Source organism: Coregonus clupeaformis, unplaced genomic scaffold (assembly GCF_020615455.1).
Source record: "Coregonus clupeaformis isolate EN_2021a unplaced genomic scaffold, ASM2061545v1 scaf0194, whole genome shotgun sequence".
Classification (NCBI taxonomy): domain Eukaryota; kingdom Metazoa; phylum Chordata; class Actinopteri; order Salmoniformes; family Salmonidae; genus Coregonus; species Coregonus clupeaformis.
The window spans coordinates 140,779-162,500 of record NW_025533649.1 but is presented as its reverse complement, the minus strand read 5'-3'; the positions used below and the strand labels follow the sequence as shown (position 1 = coordinate 162,500).

General features: G+C 45.3%; 1 protein-coding gene across 15 annotated transcripts in view; it reads left to right on the top strand.

The window, feature by feature from the left end:
- Positions 1-21,722, top strand: part of LOC121577112 (ephrin type-B receptor 3) — an 84,738-nt gene that overhangs the window by 52,463 nt on the left and 10,553 nt on the right. For 5 of the 15 annotated variants that reach the window (XM_041890906.2, XM_041890905.2, XM_041890904.2 and 2 more), the window contains exons 6-12: positions 3,743-3,879; positions 4,541-4,703; positions 8,132-8,240; positions 10,643-10,695; positions 12,582-12,704; positions 14,410-14,657; positions 19,493-19,708. In XM_041890906.2, the coding sequence (XP_041746840.2) occupies positions 3,743-3,879; positions 4,541-4,703; positions 8,132-8,240; positions 10,643-10,695; positions 12,582-12,704; positions 14,410-14,657; positions 19,493-19,708 (1,049 nt within the window). Of the gene's footprint in view, positions 1-3,742; positions 3,880-4,540; positions 4,704-8,131; positions 8,241-10,642; positions 10,696-12,569; positions 12,789-14,409; positions 14,658-19,492; positions 19,709-21,722 lie in introns of all 15 variants that reach the window. The other 10 variants (XM_041890895.2, XM_041890896.2, XM_041890902.2 and 7 more) reach the window with 5 other exon arrangements.

Genomic DNA, 21,722 nt, shown 5'->3' with positions numbered 1-21,722 from the left:
AGAACAGAAGTGAAAATGTCACCTCTTCTGTAAATGTTTATTTTTAGGTTGCAGGGAGGTTCTGAGAACATTTTACTTTGGTTCCTTTAAAGTTTTCCTGGGAGGTTTTATTAACGCTCGGAGAACTAAAATTATAGGTTATTTGGAGGCTTTCAAATTACTTTCTTAAAAAATGCCACTGAATGTTTCAATAAGACTTTTAATAACACTGCTAGCTCATGAAAAAGTATGAAAATGTATGTACTCACTAACTGTAAGTCGCTCTGGATAAGAGCGTCTGCTAAATGACTAAAATGTAAAATGTAAATGTAAATTTTCTGTTAACTTTTTGAACTTTTTTCCTCAGGCATTAATCATGCAAACACATTTATTTTTTATTGTGACACGGCATCAGTGAGATCCAAACCTATAATTGTATATTTTCTGTCCATGGAAATATACCACTGCGCCACCAGGATGGAGCTAGCATGCCATGTTTTTTTATGCATACAAAGCTGTTCATTTTAGTCTATTCAAACAGACCCCATTTCAAAGGAAACAAGCACTCATTAAGATCAGGTGTGGCCAAATAGTGGGCGTGGCCAACACACCTGAACACACTTAACAAGATAGAGGATAGAGAGAGTTTTGTTGATGCTGGGAATGGAAATTCTGTTTTTAAATAACATTCTTAACAACTTTCTCTGAACGTTACGAAAGTTTTCTTGTGGTTTTTATGGAAAGTTTTCTTAACATTCTGATAACGGAATGAATGTTCTTAAATAATTAACATTACTTTAAATAGAACCATGAGGAAACATGTAGGAAACATTATGCTGAAGTACTGAAATTCCCACGGAAGAACATTGTTTCTAAACATTCTTGGAACATATGGTTCTCAGAATGTTATGTGCTAGCTGGGTAGGCCACCAAAGCAATCTGCACCACCAAGGCCCATGCAGTTTTCTTTACATCTGAGGAGACGCAGGCTAGGCTAACCTCTTTTGGGGATAGATGATGAGTTAAGTGGAATGAGCGTTTTTGAGTTTGGCATGTGTCTGTTTGCGTTACGGACAGGGATATATGTTGAGTTTTCCCTAGTGTAGGCCGATAGCTAGGGTCTGATGGGTAACTGGAGTTTGTGTGTAGGTTCCTGTGTAGAGTTGGCTGTATAGACCTGTTGCTGTGGCTTGTGTGAAGGCTCCTGTGTGGAGTTTACCCTTGTGTAGGCCGATAGCTAGGGTCTGATGGGTAGCTGGTTTTTGTCTATGGGTCTCTATGTGAAGTATTTTCTATAGACAGGCTCAGACAGGCAGGATTATCCTTCTCCACGGTCGTGTGTTCCTTGTTCCTCCTCTCCCTCTCCCTAAGCCGAAGGAAAGAAATGGGAATTGCCCAAAGGTCGGGGATCCCTGGGGCCCGTAGTCCCCCACTGTTACCCAAGGGTCGGCACAGGGGGCCACAGGGGTGTCAGGGACCCCCGTACTACACTGTGCACCCCCCAAGGAGGAGGGCGCAGGAGGGGGGGCAGATATCTCCCACATATCTACAACACATATTTACAACACAGCCCGCCATCGTTACAGGTTAGTGTGGGGGTCCAGCCCACCATGGTTACAGGGTTAGTGTGGGGCCAAGCCCACCATGGTTACAGGTTAGTGTGGGGCTCAGCCCACCATAGTTACCGGTTACTCCCCAATGTCTCGGCCAGGAGGAGGCCCCTAGGCCCCTTAATCCTCAGGCCAGAGTGACCGGGGAATCTGCCCAGGGAGTATTGTTTTGTGGGGCGAGGTTGAGTTTTTCAGGGAGGGATGGGTGGCTGGTGGTAGGCTACTATATAGGGATGGGGTTTTGGGCTTGAGAGAAAAAGAGAGAGCGAGAGATGGGAAGGGGGGAGAGAGAGAGAGAGATGGGAAAGGGGGAGAGCAAGGGGGAGGTCTGGGGTGGTGGTGACAAAGACAAGAGGAAGAAAGGAGCTCCACATGAAAGGATCAAAGTACCGGACTAGAGGATTAGAAACCTTTCAACAAAGAGTGTTGGAGGGAGAGAGGGAGAAAGAGAGTGTGTGTGTGTGTGTGGGGAGAGGTGGATACTAGCAGAAAAGAGGATGAAACTGGAGAAGAGGTGGATACTAGGAGGAGAAGAGGTGGATACTAGGAGGAGAAGAGGTGGATACTAGGAGGAGAAGAGGTGGATACTAGGAGGAGAAGAGGTGGATACTAGGAGGAGAAGAAGTGGATACTAGGAAGAGAAGAGGCGGATACTAGGAAGAGAAGAGGCGGATACTAGGAGAAGAAGAGAGGGATGAAACTGGAGAAGAGGTGGATACTAGGAGGAGAAGAGGTGGATACTAGGAGGAGAAAAGAGGGATGAAACTGGAGAAGGGGTGGATACTAGGAGGAGAAGAGGTGGATACTAGGAGGAGAAGAGGTGGATACTAGGAGGATAAGAGGTGGATACTAGGAGGAGAAGAGGTGGATACTAGGAAGAGAAGAGGTGGATACTAGGAGGAAAAGAGCGGGATGAAACTGGAGAAGAGGTGGATACTAGGATAATAATAATAAATAATTGGTCATTTAGCAGACGCTCTTATCCAGAGCGACTTACAGGAGCAATTAGGGTTAAGTGCCTTGCTCAAGGGCACATCGACAGATGAGAAGAGGTGGATACTAGGAGGACAAGAGGTGGATACAAGGAGGAGAAGAGGTGGACACTAGGAGGAGAATAGATGGATACTAGGAGGAGAAGAGGTGGATGCTAGGAAAAAAAGAGGTGGATACTAGGAGGACAAGAGGTGGATACAAGGAGGAGAAGAGGTGGATACAAGGAGGGGAAGAGGTGTACACTAGGAGGAGAATAGATGGATACAAGGAGGAGAATATATGGACACTAGGAGGAGAATAGATGGATACTAGGAGGAGAAGAGGTGGATACTAGGAGGAGAAGAGGTGGATACTAGGAGGAGATGAGGTTGATACAAGGAGGAGAAGAGGTGGATACTAGGAGGAGAAGAGATGGATGAAACTGGAGAAGAGGTGGATACTAGGAGGAGAAGAGGTGGATATTAGGAGGAGAAGAGGTGGATACTAGGAGGAGAAGAGGTGGATATTAGGAGGAGAAGAGGGGGATACTAGGAAGAGAAGAGGTGGATACTAGGAGGAGAAGAGGTGGATATTAGGAGGAGAAGAGGTGGATACAAGGAGGAGAAGCGGTGGATACTAGGAGGAGAAGAGATGGATACTAGGAGGAGAAGAGATGGATACTAGGAGGAGAAGAGGTGGATACTAGGAGGAGAAGAGGTGGATACTAGGAGGAGAAGAGGTGGAGACTAGGAGGATAAGAGGTGGAGACTAGGAGGAGAAGAGAGGGATGAAACTGGATAAGAAGTGAATCCTCAAAAGAGGGGGGAAATCTGAATTTATTGAGCGTACTAAAGATGGACTGAAGGGACAATGATTGTTATATAAAAGAGGACGATTGGATCTTCCAGATATGAAGCACAACGATTTATCACTTGCTTACCTCATCGCTGTCTTATCACAGATCCCTTTAATGGAGTTGGAAAAATAACATCAGAACTATAGGAAGAGAGGGACTAGCTGTGTAGCGAACCAAGTTTACCACACACAATAAAGCCCTACAAAACTTCAAAGCACCTCTTAGACTTTTGTTTAGGCGTGTATAGACAAAGGAGGTAGAACTCAGAAAACACATATTTGTGAATTAACATGTATTTTGTCTTCCCTGTAACCCGCTCTCACAGCTCCATCTGCAGTACCTACAGTTCACCTGATGGGGGCCACAGCCAGCACCATGAGTCTTTCCTGGCTGCCCCCTGAGAAACCCAACGGAATCATTCTGGATTATGAGATTAAGTACCATGAGAAGGTAGGCAACAATGTAAGTCAACACTTCTTATTTCCACATTCTATTTCACAAGTCTTATTTTTGCGTAAATAATATTGCCCCATAGGAAATAATTCACCACAACAACAACAACAACAACAGTTTCTGACAAAGCCTCAATCCTGTCCCTCTTTCCTTCCGTTGGTTCTTTCTTTCTTTCTTTCTTTCTTTCTTTCTTTCTTTCTTTCTTTCTTTCTTTCTTTCTTTCTTTCTTTCTTTCTTTCTTTCTTTCTTTCTTTCTTTCTTTCTTTCTTTCTTTCTTTCTTTCTTTCTTTCTTTCTTTCTTTCTTTCTTTCTTTCTTTCTTTCTTCCTTCCTTCCAATATCCTCAGACTTTTCTTTCTGTTCACCCCCTCCCCCCCACCCCTTCATCCTTCTACGGGGGGTGGGGGGAGAACAAAGTCTCTCAGTGTATCTCTATCTGTTAGTTGTTCTGTTGCTCTCCAGCTCCTATTGCCTCGTTCTGCCACTCTTCGTCTGTTCCACAAGATGTTGGACGCGGCACGCGCCACAAAGCGGGTTGGGGGAAGGCGTCCGAATACAGATGATGATGATGATGATGATGATGAATGAGTGGATGTTGTTTGGTTTCTGAAGCATTTCTGAAGCATTTCTGAAGCATTTCTAAACCGTCTTCTGTGCGTTTGGTTTGGCAGGACCAGGGAGAGGCCATCGCCCACACCATGACCGCCCAAAGGAGTTCTTCCCGCATCGAGGGGCTGAAGGCCGGCATGCCATACGTGGTCCAGGTCCGGGCCCGCACGGTGGCCGGGTATGGCCGCTACAGCACCCCCGCCGACTTCAGCACCAATCTGCAAAGTATGTTTGAGTAAACTTTATTGATCCCCAGAGGGGACATTGGGGTTTGTCACCAGCATTAGATACAGTGCATTCGGAAAGTATTCAGACCCCTTGACTTTTTTCACATTTTGTTACGTTACAGCCTTATTCTAAAATTGATTAAATTAACTGTTTCCCTCATCAATCTACACACATTACCCCATAATAACAAAGCGTAAACAGGTTTTTAGAAATGTTTGCAAATGTATATAAAAAAATATATATATATTTGTAAAGGCACACTTCTGTCTAAATAAGGTCCCACAGTTGACAGTGCATGTCAGAGCAAAAACCAAGCCATGAGGTCGAAGGAATTGTCCGTAGAGCTCCGAGACAGGATTGTGTCGAGGCACAGATCTGGGGAAGGGTACCAAAACATTTCTGCAGCATTGAAGGTCCCCAAGAACACAGTGGCCTCCATCATTCTTAAATGGAAGAAGTTTGGATACACCAAGACTCTTCTTAGAGCTGGCTGCCCGGCCAAACTGAGCAATCGGGGGAGAAGGACCTTGGTCAGCGAGGTGACTAAAAACCTGATGGTCACTCTGACTGAGCTCCAGAGTTCCTCTGTGGAGATGGGAGAACAACCATCTCTGCAGCACTCCACCAAACAGGCCTTCATGGTAGAGTGGCCAGACGGAAGCCACTCCTCAGTAAAATACATGACAGCCCTCTTGGAGTTTGCCAAAAGGCACCTAAAGGACTCTCAGACCATGAGAAACAAGATTCTCTGGTCTGATGAAACCAAGATTGAACTCTTTGGCCTGAATTCCAAGCGTCACGTCTGGAGGAAACATGGCACCATCCCTACGGTGAAGCATGGTGGTGACAGCATAATGCTGTGGGGATGTGTTTCAGCGGCAGGGACTGGGAGACTAGTCAGGATCAAGGGAAAGATGAACTGGGCAAAGTGCAGAGAGATCCTTGATGAAAACCTGCTCCAGAGCGCTCAGGACCTCAGACTGTGGCGAAGGTTCACCTTCCAACAGGACAACGACCCTAAATACACAGCCAAGACAATGCAGGAGTGGCTTCGGGACAAGTCTCTGAATGTCCTTGAGTGGCCCAGCCAGAGCCTGGAATTGAACCCGATCGAACATCTCTGGAGATACCTGATAATAGCTGTGCAGCGACGCTCCCCATCCAACCTGACAGAGCTTCAGAGGATCTGCAGAGAAGAATGGGAGAAACTCCCCAAATACAGGTGTGCCGAGCTTGTAGCGTCATACCCAAGAAGACTCGAGGCTGTAATCGCTGCCAAAGGTGCTTCAACAAAGTACTGAGTAAAGGGTCTGAATACTTATGTAAATGTGATATTTCCGTTTATTATTTGTAATAAATGTGCAAAAGGATTCTAAAAACGTGTTTTTGCTTTGTCATTATGGGGTATTGTGTGTAGATTGATGAGGGAAAAAATTATTTTACCCTTTTTTATAATAAGGCTGTAGCGTAACAAAACGTGGAAAAAATCAAGGTGTCTGAACACTTTCCGAATGCACTGCACATACAGGGACGGAATAGACGCGTGCTGTACATCAGTAACACATCTCTTGCGGTTCTGATGATGACTCACAACTCGGTTGGTGCGCTGTGCTTGCCACACTAGGTTGTGGGTTTACTTTGTGCAAAGGCAAAATATAGCCTATTGGGTAAGTGTTCATTGTAAATCACTTTGGATTAAAGGTGTTTACTAACTGACCAATGGTACCTCACTATCTACCTCCTCTTCCTAGTCCTGTTTATTGATTTATTATTATTATTATTATTATTATTATTATTATTATTATTATTATTATTATTATTATTATTATTATTATTATTATTTATTATTGACATAATAAACCTTTGGTGCCTGTCTGCCTGATCATTTATGAAGCTACACTATATATACAAAGTATGTGGACACCCATTCAAATGAGTGGATTTGGCTATTTCAGTCACAGCCGTTGCTGACAGGTGTATAATATTGAGCACACAGCCATTCGATCTCCATAGATAAAACACTGGCAGTAGAATGGCCTTACTGAAGAGCTCAGTGACTTTCAACGTGGCACCGTCATAAGTCAGTTTGTCAAATGTATGCCCTGCTAGAGCTGCCCCGGTCAACTGTAAGTGTTGTTATTGTGAAGTGGAAATGTCTAGGAGCAACAACGGCTCAGCAGCGAAGTGGTAGGCCACACAAGCTCACAGAACAGGATCGGTGAGTGATGAATCACGTAGCGTGTAAAAATCGTCTGTCCTCGGTTGCAACACTTACTACCGAGTTCCAAACTGCCTCGGGAAGCAACGTCAGCACAATAACTGTTAGTCGGTAGCTTCATGAAATGAGTTTCCATGGCCGAGCAGCCGCACACAAGCCTAAGATCACCATGCGCAATGCCAAGCATTGGCTGGAGTGGTGTAAAGCTCGCAGCTGTTGGACTCTGGAGCAGCGGAAACGCGTTCTCTGGAGTGATGAATCACGCTTCACGATCTGGCAGTCCAATGGACTAATCTGGGTTTGGCGGATGCCAGGATAATGCTACCTGCCCCAATGCATAGTGCCAACTGTAAAGTTTGGTGGAGGAGGAATAATGGTCTGTGGCTGTTTTTCATGGTTCGGGCTAGGCCCCTTAGTTCCAGTGAAGGGAAATCTTAATGCTACAGCATACATTGACATTCTAGACGATTCTGTGCTTTCAAGTTTGTGGCAACAGTTTGGGGAAGGCCCTTTCCTGTTTCAGCATGACAATGCCCCCGTGCACAAAGCGAGGTCCATACAGAAATGTATTGTCGAGATCGGTGTGGAAGAACTTGACTGGCCTGCACAGAGCCCTGACCTCAACCCCATTGAACACCTTTGGGATGAATTGGAAAGCCGACTGTGAGCCAGGCCTAATCGCCCAACATCAGTGCCTGACCTCACTAATGCTCTTGTGGCTGAATGGAAGCAAGTCCCCGCAGCAATGTTCCAACATCTAGTGGAAAACCTTCCCAGAAGAGTGGAGGCTGTTATAGCAGCAAACGGGGGACCAAATCCATATTAATGCCCATAATTTTGAAATGAGATATTCGACGAGCAGGTGTCCACATACTTTTGGTCATGAAGTGTATCTCCCTTTATTTGACTATCTTTCCAATTTATATTAGAGCCAATTAGCCTAGAGTACTAGATTGTGAATCTAACTGTTGAAGCTGACAAAACGTACACTGGGAAACTGCCAAGATCCTTCCCATACTCTTTGATGCAAAGTGGTGAACACTGTCGTTACATAAGCATATGGTTTCTAGGAGTAAGGGTAGGAATGGTTTCTAGAAGCGTAGGAATGGTTTCTAGGAGTAAGTGTAGGAATGGTATCTAGGAGTAAGTGTAGGTTCTTTGGGTAACCCTCTCACACCAGCCTGACCTATAACCTCTTGACCCCTAGGTGACCCCGAGAAGTCTCTTCAGGAGCAGCTGCCCCTCATCGTGGGTTCGGCCACCGCCGGTCTAGTCTTCATCATAGCTGTCGTTGTCATCGCCATCGTCTGCCTCAGGTGAGAATAATTCGATAATATCCAGTAATATTTAGTTTATCGTTGAGACAACATGGAAATAGTATCTACATCTGACATTGAAGCCACGTTCATTTTCATTTCTAGGATTTACCCCCATTGATAAAAATTATCCCACAGCAGTTCACAAAGCTCATGCAATAGTACACAATGAGGGCATTCTTCAGTTTGTGTATCAATACTATATTAGTGTATTTATTTACAGATTGAAACGAAATGGAAATGTCAACTTTTGAATGTGTTTACGTCCTGAATCCCACAGCAGACAGACAGGGACACTCAGGGACAGGGACACTCAGGGACAGGGACACTCAGGGACAGGGACACTCAGGGACAGGGACACTCAGGACTGGCGTGCCACCTATGGAGATTAGCTCTATAAAGTCCAAACACATTTCCCTCCATAAACCTCGCTAGGCAAGCCCAGCCCATTGGACACAGCATGAGCGGCAGATGCTAGGAGCTGATTGGCCTGCCCTCATGGTTGTGTCACCGCGATTGGACGCAGGCTGACCCTACTGAATCCCGTTGACTCGTATTAACTCGTAGGAACTTCAACATCCACTCAGTTCCTGTAAAAGCCTGGCTCGGCCTCACTGTGGTTGTTCAACTCTACACAGCACTACTCATCTTTTAATGGGAGTCTACATGTTGGTGAAGCGTGCGAGTTTGACACCCTTCCTTTTGGTGGCTGGTGCTCACCCATCTCTCGCGGCAGTGGTGGAAGGGTTCGGTGTGAGCCGCCCGCTCTGAAGACTGGGCCCTCGTCACGCTGAATGATCTCCTTCCTACTCTCCTCCCTCATCCCTCTCCTCCTCTCCTCCCTCTCATTTGTCTGTCTCTGTGTCTTGGCTTAGCTCACTAGTGTCTGTCTCTGTGTCTTAGCTTAGCTCACTAGTATCTCTCTCTGTGTCTTAGCTTAGCTTGCTAGTGTCTCTCTCTCTGTGTCTTAGCATAGCTCGCTCGTGTCTCTGTGTCTTGGCTTAGCTCGCTAGTGTCTCTCTCTCTGTGTCCTAGCTTAGCTCGCTAGTGTCTCTCTCTGTGTCTTAGCTTAGCTCATTAGTGTCTCTGTGTCTTGGCTTAGCTCGCTAGTGTCTCTCTCTCTGTGTCTTAGCTTAGCTCGCTAGTGTCTCTCTCTGTGTCTTAGCTTAGCTCGCTAGTGTCTCTCTCTGTGTCTTGGCTTAGCTCGCTAGTGTCTCTCTTTGTGTCTTAGTTTAGCTCGCTAGCATCCCTCTCTGTCTTAGTTTAGCTCGCTAGTGTCTCTCCCTCGGTCTTAGCTTAGCTCACTAGTGTCTCTCTCTGTCTTAGTTTAGCTCGCTAGTGTCTCTGTGTCTTAGCTTAGCTCACTATCATCTCTCTCTCTGTCTTAGCTTAGCTCACTAGCGTCTCTCTCTGTCGTAGCTTAGCTTACTAGTGTTTCTCTCTATCTTAGCTTAGCTCACTAGCGTCTCTCTCTCTGTTTTAGTTTAGCTCACTAGCGTCTCTCTCTCTGTTTTAGTTTAGCTCACTAGCGTCTCTCTCTGTTTTAGTTTAGCTCACTTGTGTCTGCCACGAGACAAGAAAAAAAGACAAGGGGAAAAAAAGGAAAACTCAGAGCCTCCTCGGCATATTCCGGAACCACATTTGAATTGGAAATGAGATGCAAATCACCGTTGGGTATTATTGCCCCGATTACTGGTTAGACAACAAAGGAACCACATTAACATGGAATTTCAACCCCCCCCCCCATTAATGGACTGATACTGAAGAAAGAAGAGAAAGCAGAGGATGAGGAAAGGAAAAGTGTGTTAGTCTGAACCAGTGTGCAGGAGGATGTTTTAAGATGGGTGTTGAGGGAGACAGCTGAGGCTGCCATTGGGGGAGACTTTGTCCTTTACTTCTCGTGTTGGGCCATTATGTTTTCTCTCAGCTGTCATTTCGTACATACAAACAGAGTCCTACTTTTTCTACTCGATATGTTGTCTTATTTTGTAGTTTTACTCAAAATTCGGTATTTGTTAGCTTCAAATATAAGGCTAAGTGAGCTTTATCCTAGTGAGATATACAGTGTAATTCTCAATTTCTACTGACACAGCTATACTGAAATCTATTTGAACTGACACAGCTATATTGAAATCTATTTTAACTGACACAGCTATATTGAAATCTATTTTTACTGACACAGCTGTACTGAAATCTATTTTAACTGACACAGCTATACTGAAATCTATTTTTACTGACACAGCTATACTGAAATCTATTTTTACTGACACAGCTATACTGAAATCTATTTTTAACTGACACAAGCTATACTGAAACCCTCTCCACACTCTCCTGTTTCATTAAAGTATTGCTGTATGCGGCACATGACCGAATTTGTGTTTTTACTCTGGTTTGCCCCACAGGAAGCAGAGGAATGGGTCTGAGTCAGAGTACACAGAGAAACTGCAGCAGTACAGTAAGTCTCTACCGCCTGTCCTACATTATAAAGCTATCCCAGGATCCACATTCTAACAGCCACCCTCTGAGCTAGACTTTGTCCCCAACATCCAACAGTATATTCATACACAACCGTGTCAACAAATGTTTACAAATAATGTGTCCAAAGTCGGTGATGTCATAACTGGCTTTGCAATAACAGGCACATATTACTCTGAATGTCAGAATTTGGTAGTGGCTGTGAATCTCATTGAAATGGTGCCTCGACTGTTAAATGTTCTATTAATCCGATCCTTATTCCACATGATGTTATGTTACAGCCTTATTGGATTAAAATGGATTAAATACACAATTGTTCTCATCAATCTACACACAATACCCCATAATGACAAAGTGAAAACTGGTTTTTAGAAATCTTTACAAATGTATAAATAAATAAAAACTGAAAAACCTTATTGACATAAGTATTCAGACCCATTGCTATGAGACTCGAAATTGAGCTCAGTTGCATCCTGTTTCCATTGATCATCCTTGAGATGTTTCTACAACTTGATTGGAGTCCACCTGTGGTAAATTCAATTGATTGGACATGATTTCGAAAGGCATACACCTGTCTATATAAGGTCCCATGGTTGACAGTGCATGTCAGAGCAAAAACCAAGCCATGAGGTCGATGGAATTGTCCGTAGAGCTCTGAGACAGGATTGTGTCGAGGCACAGATCTCAGGAAGGGTACCAAAAAATGTCTGCAGCATTGAAGGTCCCCTAGAACACAGTGGCCTCCATCATTTTTAAGTGGAAGACGTTTGGAACCACAAATACTCTTCCTAGAGCTGGCTGCTCAGCCAAACTGAGAAATCGGGGGAGAAGGGACTTGGTCAGGGAGGTGACCAAGAACCCTATGGTCACTCTGACTGAGCTCCAGAGTTCTGTGGAGATGGGAGAACCTTCCAGAAGGACAACCATCTCTGCAGCACTCCACCAATCAGGCCTTTATGGTAGAGCGGCCAGACGGAATCCACTCCTCAGTAAAAGGCACATGACAGCCCGCTTGGAGTTTGCCAAAAGACACCTAAACGACTCTCAGACCATGAGAAACAAGATTCTCTGGTCTGAAGAAACCGAGATTAAACTCTTTGGCCTGAATGCCAAGCGTCACATCTGGAGGAAACCTGGCACCATCCCTACGGTGAAGCATGGTGGTGGCAGCATCATGCTGTGGGGATGTTTTTCAGCGGCAGGAACTGGGAGACTAGTCAGGATCGAGGGAAAGATGAACGGAGCAAAATACAGAGAGATACTTGATGAAAACCTGCTCCAGAGCGCTCAGGACCTCAGACTGGGGCAAAGGTTCACCTTCCAACAGGACAACGACCCTAAGCACACAGCCAAGACAACGCAGGAGTGGCTTTGGGACAAGCCTCTGAATGTCCTTGAGTGGCCCAGCCAGAGCCCGGACTTGAACCCGATCTAACATCTCTGAGAGACCTGAAAATAGCTGTGCAGTGATTCTCCCCAACCAACTTAACAGATCTTGAGAGGATCTGCAGAGAGGAAAGGGAGAAACTCCCCAAATACAGGTTTGCCAAGCTTGTAGCGTCATACCCAAGAAGACTCGAGGCTGTAATCGCTGCCAAAGGTGCTTAAACAAAGTACTGAGTAAAGGGTCTGAATACTTACTAATAACTTGTTTTTGCTTTGTCATTATGGGGCATTGTGTGTAGATTGATGAGGGAAACAATTTTTTCAAATCCATTTTAGAATAAGGCTGTAATGTAACAAAATGTGGAAAAAGTAAAGGGGTCTGAATACTTTCCGAATTCACTGTAGATATTGTTTTCAATGATAACTGCTGCTTGACGGCCGTGATTCATGTGATTATTTCCGCTATTGAATCCCCTATAGTCACGCCGGGAATGAAGGTCTACATCGACCCCTTTACCTACGAGGACCCCAACGAGGCCGTCCGAGAGTTCGCGAAGGAGATCGACATCTCCTGCGTGAAGATCGAGGAGGTCATCGGCGCAGGTAACCAACCAAAGCTCCTGAGCTACAGGGGGAAGACTGCTAGTCACCTCCAGGCCATACCGTTAGAGGACTTCACGCCAAGCGGTACTTTCACTCAATTCATCATCCCAACCCCTGCCTCGCCTCGCACCCCCCAGCACTAGCCTCAGCCCCCTTAATCTAAAATCTGCACTTACGCCCTTGCAAAAAAACCCCCCCGCCTCTAATTCGCTTCACTCACAACGGTAGCCCTCCAGGTTGGCACCTAAGTGCCTGTATGATTGCTAGCTACTTTCCACACTTTTTGTCCTTTTAAACCTTTTAATTTTATTTTATTTAACCTTTAACCTTTAAGAACTGCCCATTCCTGATCCTGGAGATGTGCTCTGTAGTATGAAGTTATTTTGTTCCTTCAGTGTCATTAATTCAAATCACTTCCATTGATTAGCTCCCCTACTTGAATGTAACTGACTTAATCATCATCTAGGAGAGTTGATTGGCTGGGCAAGCAGCTAGAACAGCAGCCTTCCAGGGTCAGGATTGGTCATCTCTGAACCCCTCCCCCCCAGGTGTCTCAAGGGCCAATGTTAAACGGGGCCACTCTAAAGTCCCTTTGATCCTTAACCTCATCACCTTGTGGTTTGTATCCGTATGTGGCCGTTCCTTCTTGTTTCCCTTGCTCCTTCCCTTCGCCCTTTTTTAATGTACTAGTTAGTAATCTTGAAATCAGAAATTATTATATATATATTATATAATGTTAGTAAATTATATAATGTTAGTAAAACTTTTGCAAAAAAGCTGCAGGACTGTTGCCAGCTCAGAGTTGAATTCTTAGCCTTGTATCTGAGCCGAATGAAGACTTGTGATGATGGGAAGTTGGATTTGAGGTGTACGTCACCTGCAGCCGAGCCCCCTCCACTCTACTACTACTGCTACTACTACAACTACTACTACTACTACTACTACTACTACTACTACTACTACTACTACTACTACTACTACTACTACTACTGCTACTGCTGCTGCTGCTGCTACCACAACGAGGGCTTAACATCGACTGCTGCTACTTGAACCCGTCGCTTCCCAGCCTTCACCTTAAGTGACGAACCCCAACCCCTGTCTCCCCTCCCCTTTACCCTCCCTCCGTTCCTCCTTCCCCCCCTCCATCCACCACCTCTCTCTCTCTCTCTCCCTCACTTCCCTTATGTCTCTCGCTCTCACACACTCTCGCACCCGCTTGGCGTGTTAGGCCCGAGACGCAAAGCTTCCACAACCGCCAAGCTTCTCTCTCCTCCTGTCTCTTCTTCTGACCCCGCCCCCCCCCCCGATCCCTCAGAAGCCTAATCTCCCCCACCACTCCTCTACCCCCACCTATACCCCTACCCTCCCACATCCCTCACTCTCCCCCTCCTCACTCTTCCCCCTGTTTTCTCTGCTGCTCCTAGCCACCGTACTCCACCCCGAGCCCCTAACCTCTCTCTGTGTCTCCCGCTTCCCTTCCCTGGCTCCTTGGTTCTAACCAGTAAACTGTCCCTCTCCCCTCTCTCTCCTCTCTCCTCCTCTCTCCTCCACTCTCCTCCTCTCTCCTCCACTCTCCTCCTCCTCTCTCCTCCACTCTCCTCCTATCGTCTCCTCTCTCCTCCTCCACTCTCCTCCTCTCTCCTCCACTCTTCCGATCCTTCCTCTCTTCCCCTCTTCATCTGTCCCCTGTTCATCGCTCTCACAGGAGAGTTTGGGGAGGTGTGTCGTGGGCGTCTGAAGCTGCCCGGACGACGGGAGATCATTGTGGCTATCAAGACACTCAAGGTGGGCTACACCGACAGGCAGAGGCGGGACTTCCTGAGCGAAGCGAGCATCATGGGACAGTTTGACCACCCAAACATAATCCGATTGGAGGGCGTGGTCACCAAGAGTCGACCAGTCATGATCGTCACAGAGTTTATGGAGAACGGGGCGCTGGACTCTTTCTTAAGGGTAAGAGAGCCTGTGGAACACATGCACACACACACACACACACACACACACACAAACACACTTACAAGGATGCACGCACACACACATGCAAGCGTGCACACACACACAAATGCACGCGCGTGCATACACACACACACACACACACACTTACAAGGATGCACGCACACACATGCAAGCGCACACACACACACACACACACGCAAGCGTACACACACATTAAAAAACCTGCGCTCTATAAAACCGCCCAGAGAACTGCTACTCTTGAACACACTTCATAAATGTGTGTCTGTAATCGTCACATCATCTGCACCACCACCCAGCAAAAGTACCAGAGATCTTCATATTCCACAAAAAAACCAGAGCATATCTCCCTGATCTTCATATTCCACACCCTCTCCATCTCTGGAAAAGGCCCTAACCCTCGTCTGTTGCCAATATCAGACAAACGTGCCACTCCTCTCGCTGTCTCTGACATTTACAGAGGATTCACTCAGCTTTATGAATCACCGCCTCTCCCTCAAATTAAACACCGTTTGACACTGAGGAGGAGACAGAGAGAGATGGAGAGAGAAAAAGATAGAGAGGGGGGGGATACAGAGAAAAGTAGAGAGACGGTTGTTGAGTGGAGATGGAGGGAGAGAGAAGCGAAGGGATAGGTAGAGCGTTTGTGGGAGAGAGAGAGAGAGAGAGAGAGAGAGAGAGAGAGAGAGAGAGAGAGAGAGAGACAGAGAGAGAGAGAGAGAAAGAGAGAGAGAGAGAGATAAAGAGAGAGAGATAAAGAGAGAGAGATAAAGAGAGAGATACAGAGAGAGATACAGAGAGAGATAAAGAGAGAGATAAAGAGAGAGATAAAGAGAGAGATAAAGAGAGACAGAGAGCAACCAAATAGAGAGTGGTAAGGAGAGACAGACAGACAGAGAGATTTTATTAGATTTTTGATTGATTAGGATCCCCATTAGCGGATACCGGGGTCCGACACATAACGAAAAAGACATTACAGACAAAATACTTTACAATTTACATACATTTAAAAACATTAACATGTAGTGTGTGTGTGTGTGAGCATCTATCAGTTACACATACATGTCAGTACATACACACAACAAGTAGGTCACATGGGGGAGAGGCATTGTGCCGTGAGGTGTTGCTTTACTTGTTTTTTGAAACCAGGTTTGCTGTTCACTTGTGCTATATAAGATGCACTCATGGCTCTGTATAATGCTGTACGTTTCCTTGAATTTGTGGCACTGTGAAAAGACCCCTGGTGGCATGTCTGATGGGGTAAGTGTGTGTGTCAGTGCTGTGTGGAAGTTGACTATGCAAACAATTTGGAATTTCCAACACATTAATGTTTCTTATAAAAACAAGAAGTGACGCAGTCAGTCTTTCCTTAACTCTTAGCCAAGAGAGACTGGCATATTAATATTAGCCCTCTGATTACAATGAAGAGCAAGACGTGCCACTCTGTTCTGGGCCAGCTGCAGCTTAACCAGGTCTTTCTTTGCAGCACTTGACCACATGACTGGACAATAATTTAGATAAGATAAAACTAGAGCCTGCAAGACTTGCTTTGTGGAGTGTGGTGTCAAAAAGAAAAGCCTATTTTTACGGACAGACCTCTCCCCATCTTCACAATCATTCAATCAATATATTTTGACCATGACAGTTTACAATCTAAGTTAACGCCAAGTCGTTTGTGATCGTCATCAGAATGTGATCGGTATTCATTTGCCTGTTGGCTTTGCTATGGGCAGTGTTGCAGGGATCACAGTGAGGGTGAAACATTGGATTTGAACATTTATTTGTAGCAGCGAGCATGACAGGAACAAGGGTGTGGTTACAAGGTCTGTAATTATGACTGTCACCGCCAAACGATTCCAAGGTATGCATGTTATTTTACCTGTGTGTGTGTGTGTGTGTGTGTGTGTGTGTGTGTGTGTGTGTGTGTGTGTGTGTGTGTGAGTGTGTGTGTGTGTGTGTGTGTGTGCACGCGTGCGTGCATGCATATGCGTGTGTGTACATGTGAGAGAGGAAATATATATTTTTTTAAAGAAAGCCCTCTGATAAAATCTAAAGCTATTGAATCCTTCTCTCTTCCCACTTTGTGAACAACCATCTTTTCCGTCAGGGTTATCCATCCAACCTGTCCTCCTCTACACAAGCAGATATTACTGAGTGCCTGAATGGGTGAGGGTATATTATTGTGTCTGAATGGGTGAGGGTATATTATTGTGTCTGAATGGGTGAGGGTATATTATTGTGTCTGAATGGGGGAGGGTATATTATTGTGTCTGAATGGGTGAGTATATATTATTGTGTCTGAATGGGGGAGGGTATGTTATTAAGTGTCTGAATGGGTGAGTATATATTATTTCTTCATAGACTTCAGTAGCTGTGGTTGCTGATGCGTATATGGTTGAATCATCAGCATACATGGACACACATGCTTTGTTTAATGCCAGTGGAAAGTAATTGGTAAAAAAATACAAAAGAGTAGAGGGCCTAGAGAACTGCGCTGTGGAACACCAGACTTTACATGTTTAACATTAGAGAAGCTTTTGGAACTTTGGCTTTCCTGTATATAGCCACTTTATTGTGATCACTGCATCCAATGGGTACGGATACAGCTTTAGAACAAAGGTCTACAGTATTAGTAAAAATGTGATCAATACATGTGGATTATCTTGTTCCTGTAGTGTTCGTAAACACCCCGGTAGGTTGATTAATAACCTGAACCAGATTACAGGCACTGGTTACAGTGAGAAGCTTCCTATAGCAACACCCTAAAAGAAAAGGCTTTAGATGTGCCAGGTGAACCGGCAACCACAACATTTCAATAACACTTGACATAAGATCTTCTCTAAGCATTACATGGCTCTGAATATATACAGCGACACCTCCCTCATAAGCATTCCTGTCTCTTCTATAGATGTTATATCCTTGTATTGCTACTGCTGTATCATCAAATTAATTATCTAAGTGAGTCTCAGAAATGGCTAATATATGAATGTTATCTGATGTTAGCAAGTTATTGATTTCATGAACATAATTTCTAAGGGGACATATATTAATATGGGGTATTTTCAGCCCTTTCCTGGGGAGCTTATCCGAGTTATACAAAACAATGGAAAAGAGCAAACAAAGCAAGAGAAAAATATATACATTCAGCAGTCCATTAATTAGTTGGTGTGTGTAAGTGTGAGTGTGTGTGTGTGTGTGCTGCAGGGTTGAAGCTACGAACCCATAGGCTTGGCTCTCTCATCCCTTCCAGGATTTTGGTAGGGAGGGTGGACAATGAGCCTGTCATAGCAGATGTAAGCAATGTCCTCACGCGCTCTGGCAGCTTTCATGGCTGGGATGTTCTTTCCTCTTCTGGCGCACAGCTTCAGGATAGTTCTTGTTGAGGAAAATATACGTTCCTCTCAAGTCCTTGGCTCTTTCCAGAACGGCTACCTTGTCCTTGAACCTCAGGAACTTGACCACTATTGGCCTGGGCCGGTCCCCTGGGCCGGTGGTGGATTTTCCAGTTCTGTGGGCGCGCTCCACCTCAATCGTCCTGTGGTCCATCTTCAGTTTCTCCGAGATAATTTCCCTCACTTTGTCCTTAGACTCACTGGTCATCCCCAAAGCCAACACCTCCTTTGGCCGCCATTCCTTCCAGTTCCTGCTGCCAATGACTGGAATGAACTGCTAAAATCTTTGAAGCTGGAGACTCTTATCTCCCTCACTAACTTTAAGCATCAGTTGTCAGAGCAGCTTACCGATCACTGCACCTGTACACAGCCCATCTGTAATTAGCCCACCCAACTACCTCATCCCCATATTGTTATTTATTTATTTTGCTCATTTGCACCCCAGTATCTCTATTTGCACATCATCTTCTGCACATCTATCACTCCAGTGTTAATACTAAATTGTAATTATTTTGCACTATGGCCTATTTATTTCCTAACCTCCATAACTTACTACATTTGCACACACTGTATATAGATTTTCTATTGTGTTATTGACTGTACGTTTTGTTTATTCCATATGTAACTCTGTGTTGTTGTTGTTTTTATCGCACTGCTTTGCTTTATCTTGGCCAGGTCGCAGTTGTAAATGAGAACTTGTTCTCAACTGGCTTACCTGGTTAAATAAAGGTTAAATAAAATAAATAAATAAAAAATAATTGCAGAATCTCATGTAGATATTCTGCAATTCCTATTGTCTTGTTGTTGTAACAACTGCTTGTAGAACTATTTGTGTTTGTTTAATTGATGCTTCACCTGTGATAGACACCACTGTTCTCAACGGTACTCTCGCCGGCTTTGGTCTTTGTCATGGTAGCAACGTAGGTTACGCTGTTACTCCTCTCGGTTCCAGACAGGGCAGGTCACAGGGAAGATTAAAAACAACAACAACAACAACAACAAACAGCAGGGATCTAGACAGCCACAAGCCCAAAGACAATCCGCGATCCCAGCCACAATGGCTAACCGCGTCGCGGGCTGCGTTCAAGAAAACCCTGCTAGCTTGATAGGCAGCTAGGCTAGCTGCTACGCCAAACAGCTCCTCAGACCTGGCCTTGTTTGGCAGGATCACTGGACATACAGTAGCGGTCACAGCAACTGATGCCAACCGCGTCACGGGATCCAAGCTCAACAGTTAACTAGCTAGGAACCAACATTTTTCAATAGACTTTCAAAACTTTCCAAAACAACAAACCGAGCTGTCCCTCGTTCCGCGTTCAAAAGGAAGTGACGATGTGTGTGTATGTGTGAGAATAATAGGAGCATGTTAAATAATGTTTTTAATATGATATCCCTTTCTATTTCTCTGTCTGCCTCTGCCAGCTCAATGACGGGCAGTTCACAGTGATCCAGCTGGTGGGCATGCTGCGTGGCATCGCCGCGGGCATGAAGTATCTCTCTGACATGAACTACGTTCACCGGGACTTGGCAGCTCGCAACATTCTGGTCAACAGCAACCTGGTGTGTAAGGTGTCCGACTTCGGCCTGTCGCGTTTCCTTGAAGACGACGCCACGGACCCCACCTATACCAGCTCACTGGTGAGTGTCTAGGACTGAGGGAGTCTGGTGAGTGTCTAAGACACTGAGGGAGTCTGGTGAGTGTCTAGGATACTGAGGGAGTCTGGTGAGTGTCTAGGACACTGAGGGAGTCTGGTGAGTGTCTAGGACACTGAGGGAGTCTGGTGAGTGTCTAGGAAACTGAGGAAGTCTGGTGAGTGTCTAGGACACTGAGGAAGTCTGGTGAGTGTCTAGGATACTGAGGGAGTCTTTGGGAGTGTCTAGGACACTGAGGGAGTCTGGTGAGTGTCTAGGAAACTGAGGAAGTCTGGTGAGTGTCTAGGAAACTGAGGAAGTCTGGTGAGTGTCTAGGACACTGAGGAAGTCTGGTGAGTGTCTAGGATACTGAGGGAGTCTTTGGGAGTGTCTAGGACACTGAGGGAGTCTGGTGAGTGTCTAGGAAACTGAGGAAGTCTGGTGAGTGTCTAGGACACTGAGGAAGTCTGGTGAGTGTCTAGGACACTGAGGGAGTCTTTGGGAGTGTCTAGGACACTGACGGAGTCTGGTGAGTGTCTAGGACACTGAGGAAGTCTGGTGAGTGTCTAGGACACTGAGGAAGTCTGTGAGTGTCTAGGACACTGAGGAAGTCTGGTGAGTGTCTAGGACACTGAGGAAGTCTGGTGAGTGTCTAGGACACTGAGGGAGTCTGGTGAGTGTCTAGGACACTGAGGGAGTCTTTGGGAGTGTCTAGGACACTGACGGAGTCTGGTGAGTGTCTAGGACACTGAGGAAGTCTGGTGAGTGTCTAGGACACTGAGGGAGTCTGGTGAGGGTCTAGGAAACTGAGGAAGTCTGGTGAGTGTCTAGGACACTGAGGAAGTCTGGTGAGTGTCTAGGATACTGAGGGAGTCTTTGGGAGTGTCTAGGACACTGAGGGAGTCTGGTGAGTGTCTAGGAAACTGAGGAAGTCTGGTGAGTGTCTAGGACACTGAGGAAGTCTGGTGAGTGTCTAGGACACTGAGGAAGTCTGGTGAGTGTCTAGGACACTGAGGAAGTCTGGTGAGTGTCTAGGATACTGAGGGAGTCTTTGGGAGTGTCTAGGACACTGAGGGAGTCTTTGGGAGTGTCTAGGACACTGACGAAGTCTGGTGAGTGTCTAGGACACTGAGGAAGTCTGGTGAGTGTCTAGGACACTGAGGAAGTCTGGTGAGTGTGTAGGACACTGAGGAAGTCTGGTGAGTGTCTAGGACACTGAGGGAGTCTGGTGAGTGTCTAGGATACTGAGGGAGTCTTTGGGAGTGTCTAGGACACTGAGGAAGTCTGGTGAGTGTCTAGGACACTGAGGAAGTCTGGTGAGTGTCTAGGACACTGACGGAGTCTGGTGAGTGTCTAGGAGACTGAGGGAGTCTTTGGGAGTGTCTAGGAGACTGAGGGAGTCTTTGAGAGTGTCTAGGACACTGAGGGAGTGTTTGGGAGTGTCTAGGTGACTGAGGGAGTCTTTGGGAGTGTGTTTTGGCATCTACACTACCGGTCAAAAGTTTTAGAACACCTACTCATTCAAGGGTTTTTCTTTATTTTTACTATTTTCTACATTGTAGAATAATGCCAAGAGTGTGCAAAGCTGTCATCAAGGCAAAGGGTGGCTATTTGAAGAATCTCAAATATAAAATATATTTTGATTTGTTTAACACTTTTTTGGTTACTACATGATTCCATATGTGTTATTTCATAGTTTTGATGTCTTCACTATTATTCTACAATGTAGAAAATAGTAAAAACAAAGAAAAACCCTTGAATGAGTAGGTGTTCTAAAACTTTTGACCGGTAGTGTATGTCAAGTCTTGAATGAGTGGTAATAAATAGTTTTTATTGTGTGTGTTTCAGTGTTTCGTCAGTGTGTTGTGTTCTTTTTGGTTAATTTTTTATTTTTATTCAATCACAATCTGTACAGTCAATAAGAATCACAATGCACTTGCTGTTCAGGGTTTTGTGTGTGAATGAGTGTATGTGTATGTGTGTATACCTCAGTTTTACCTGGCATCTTATCATTATCAAA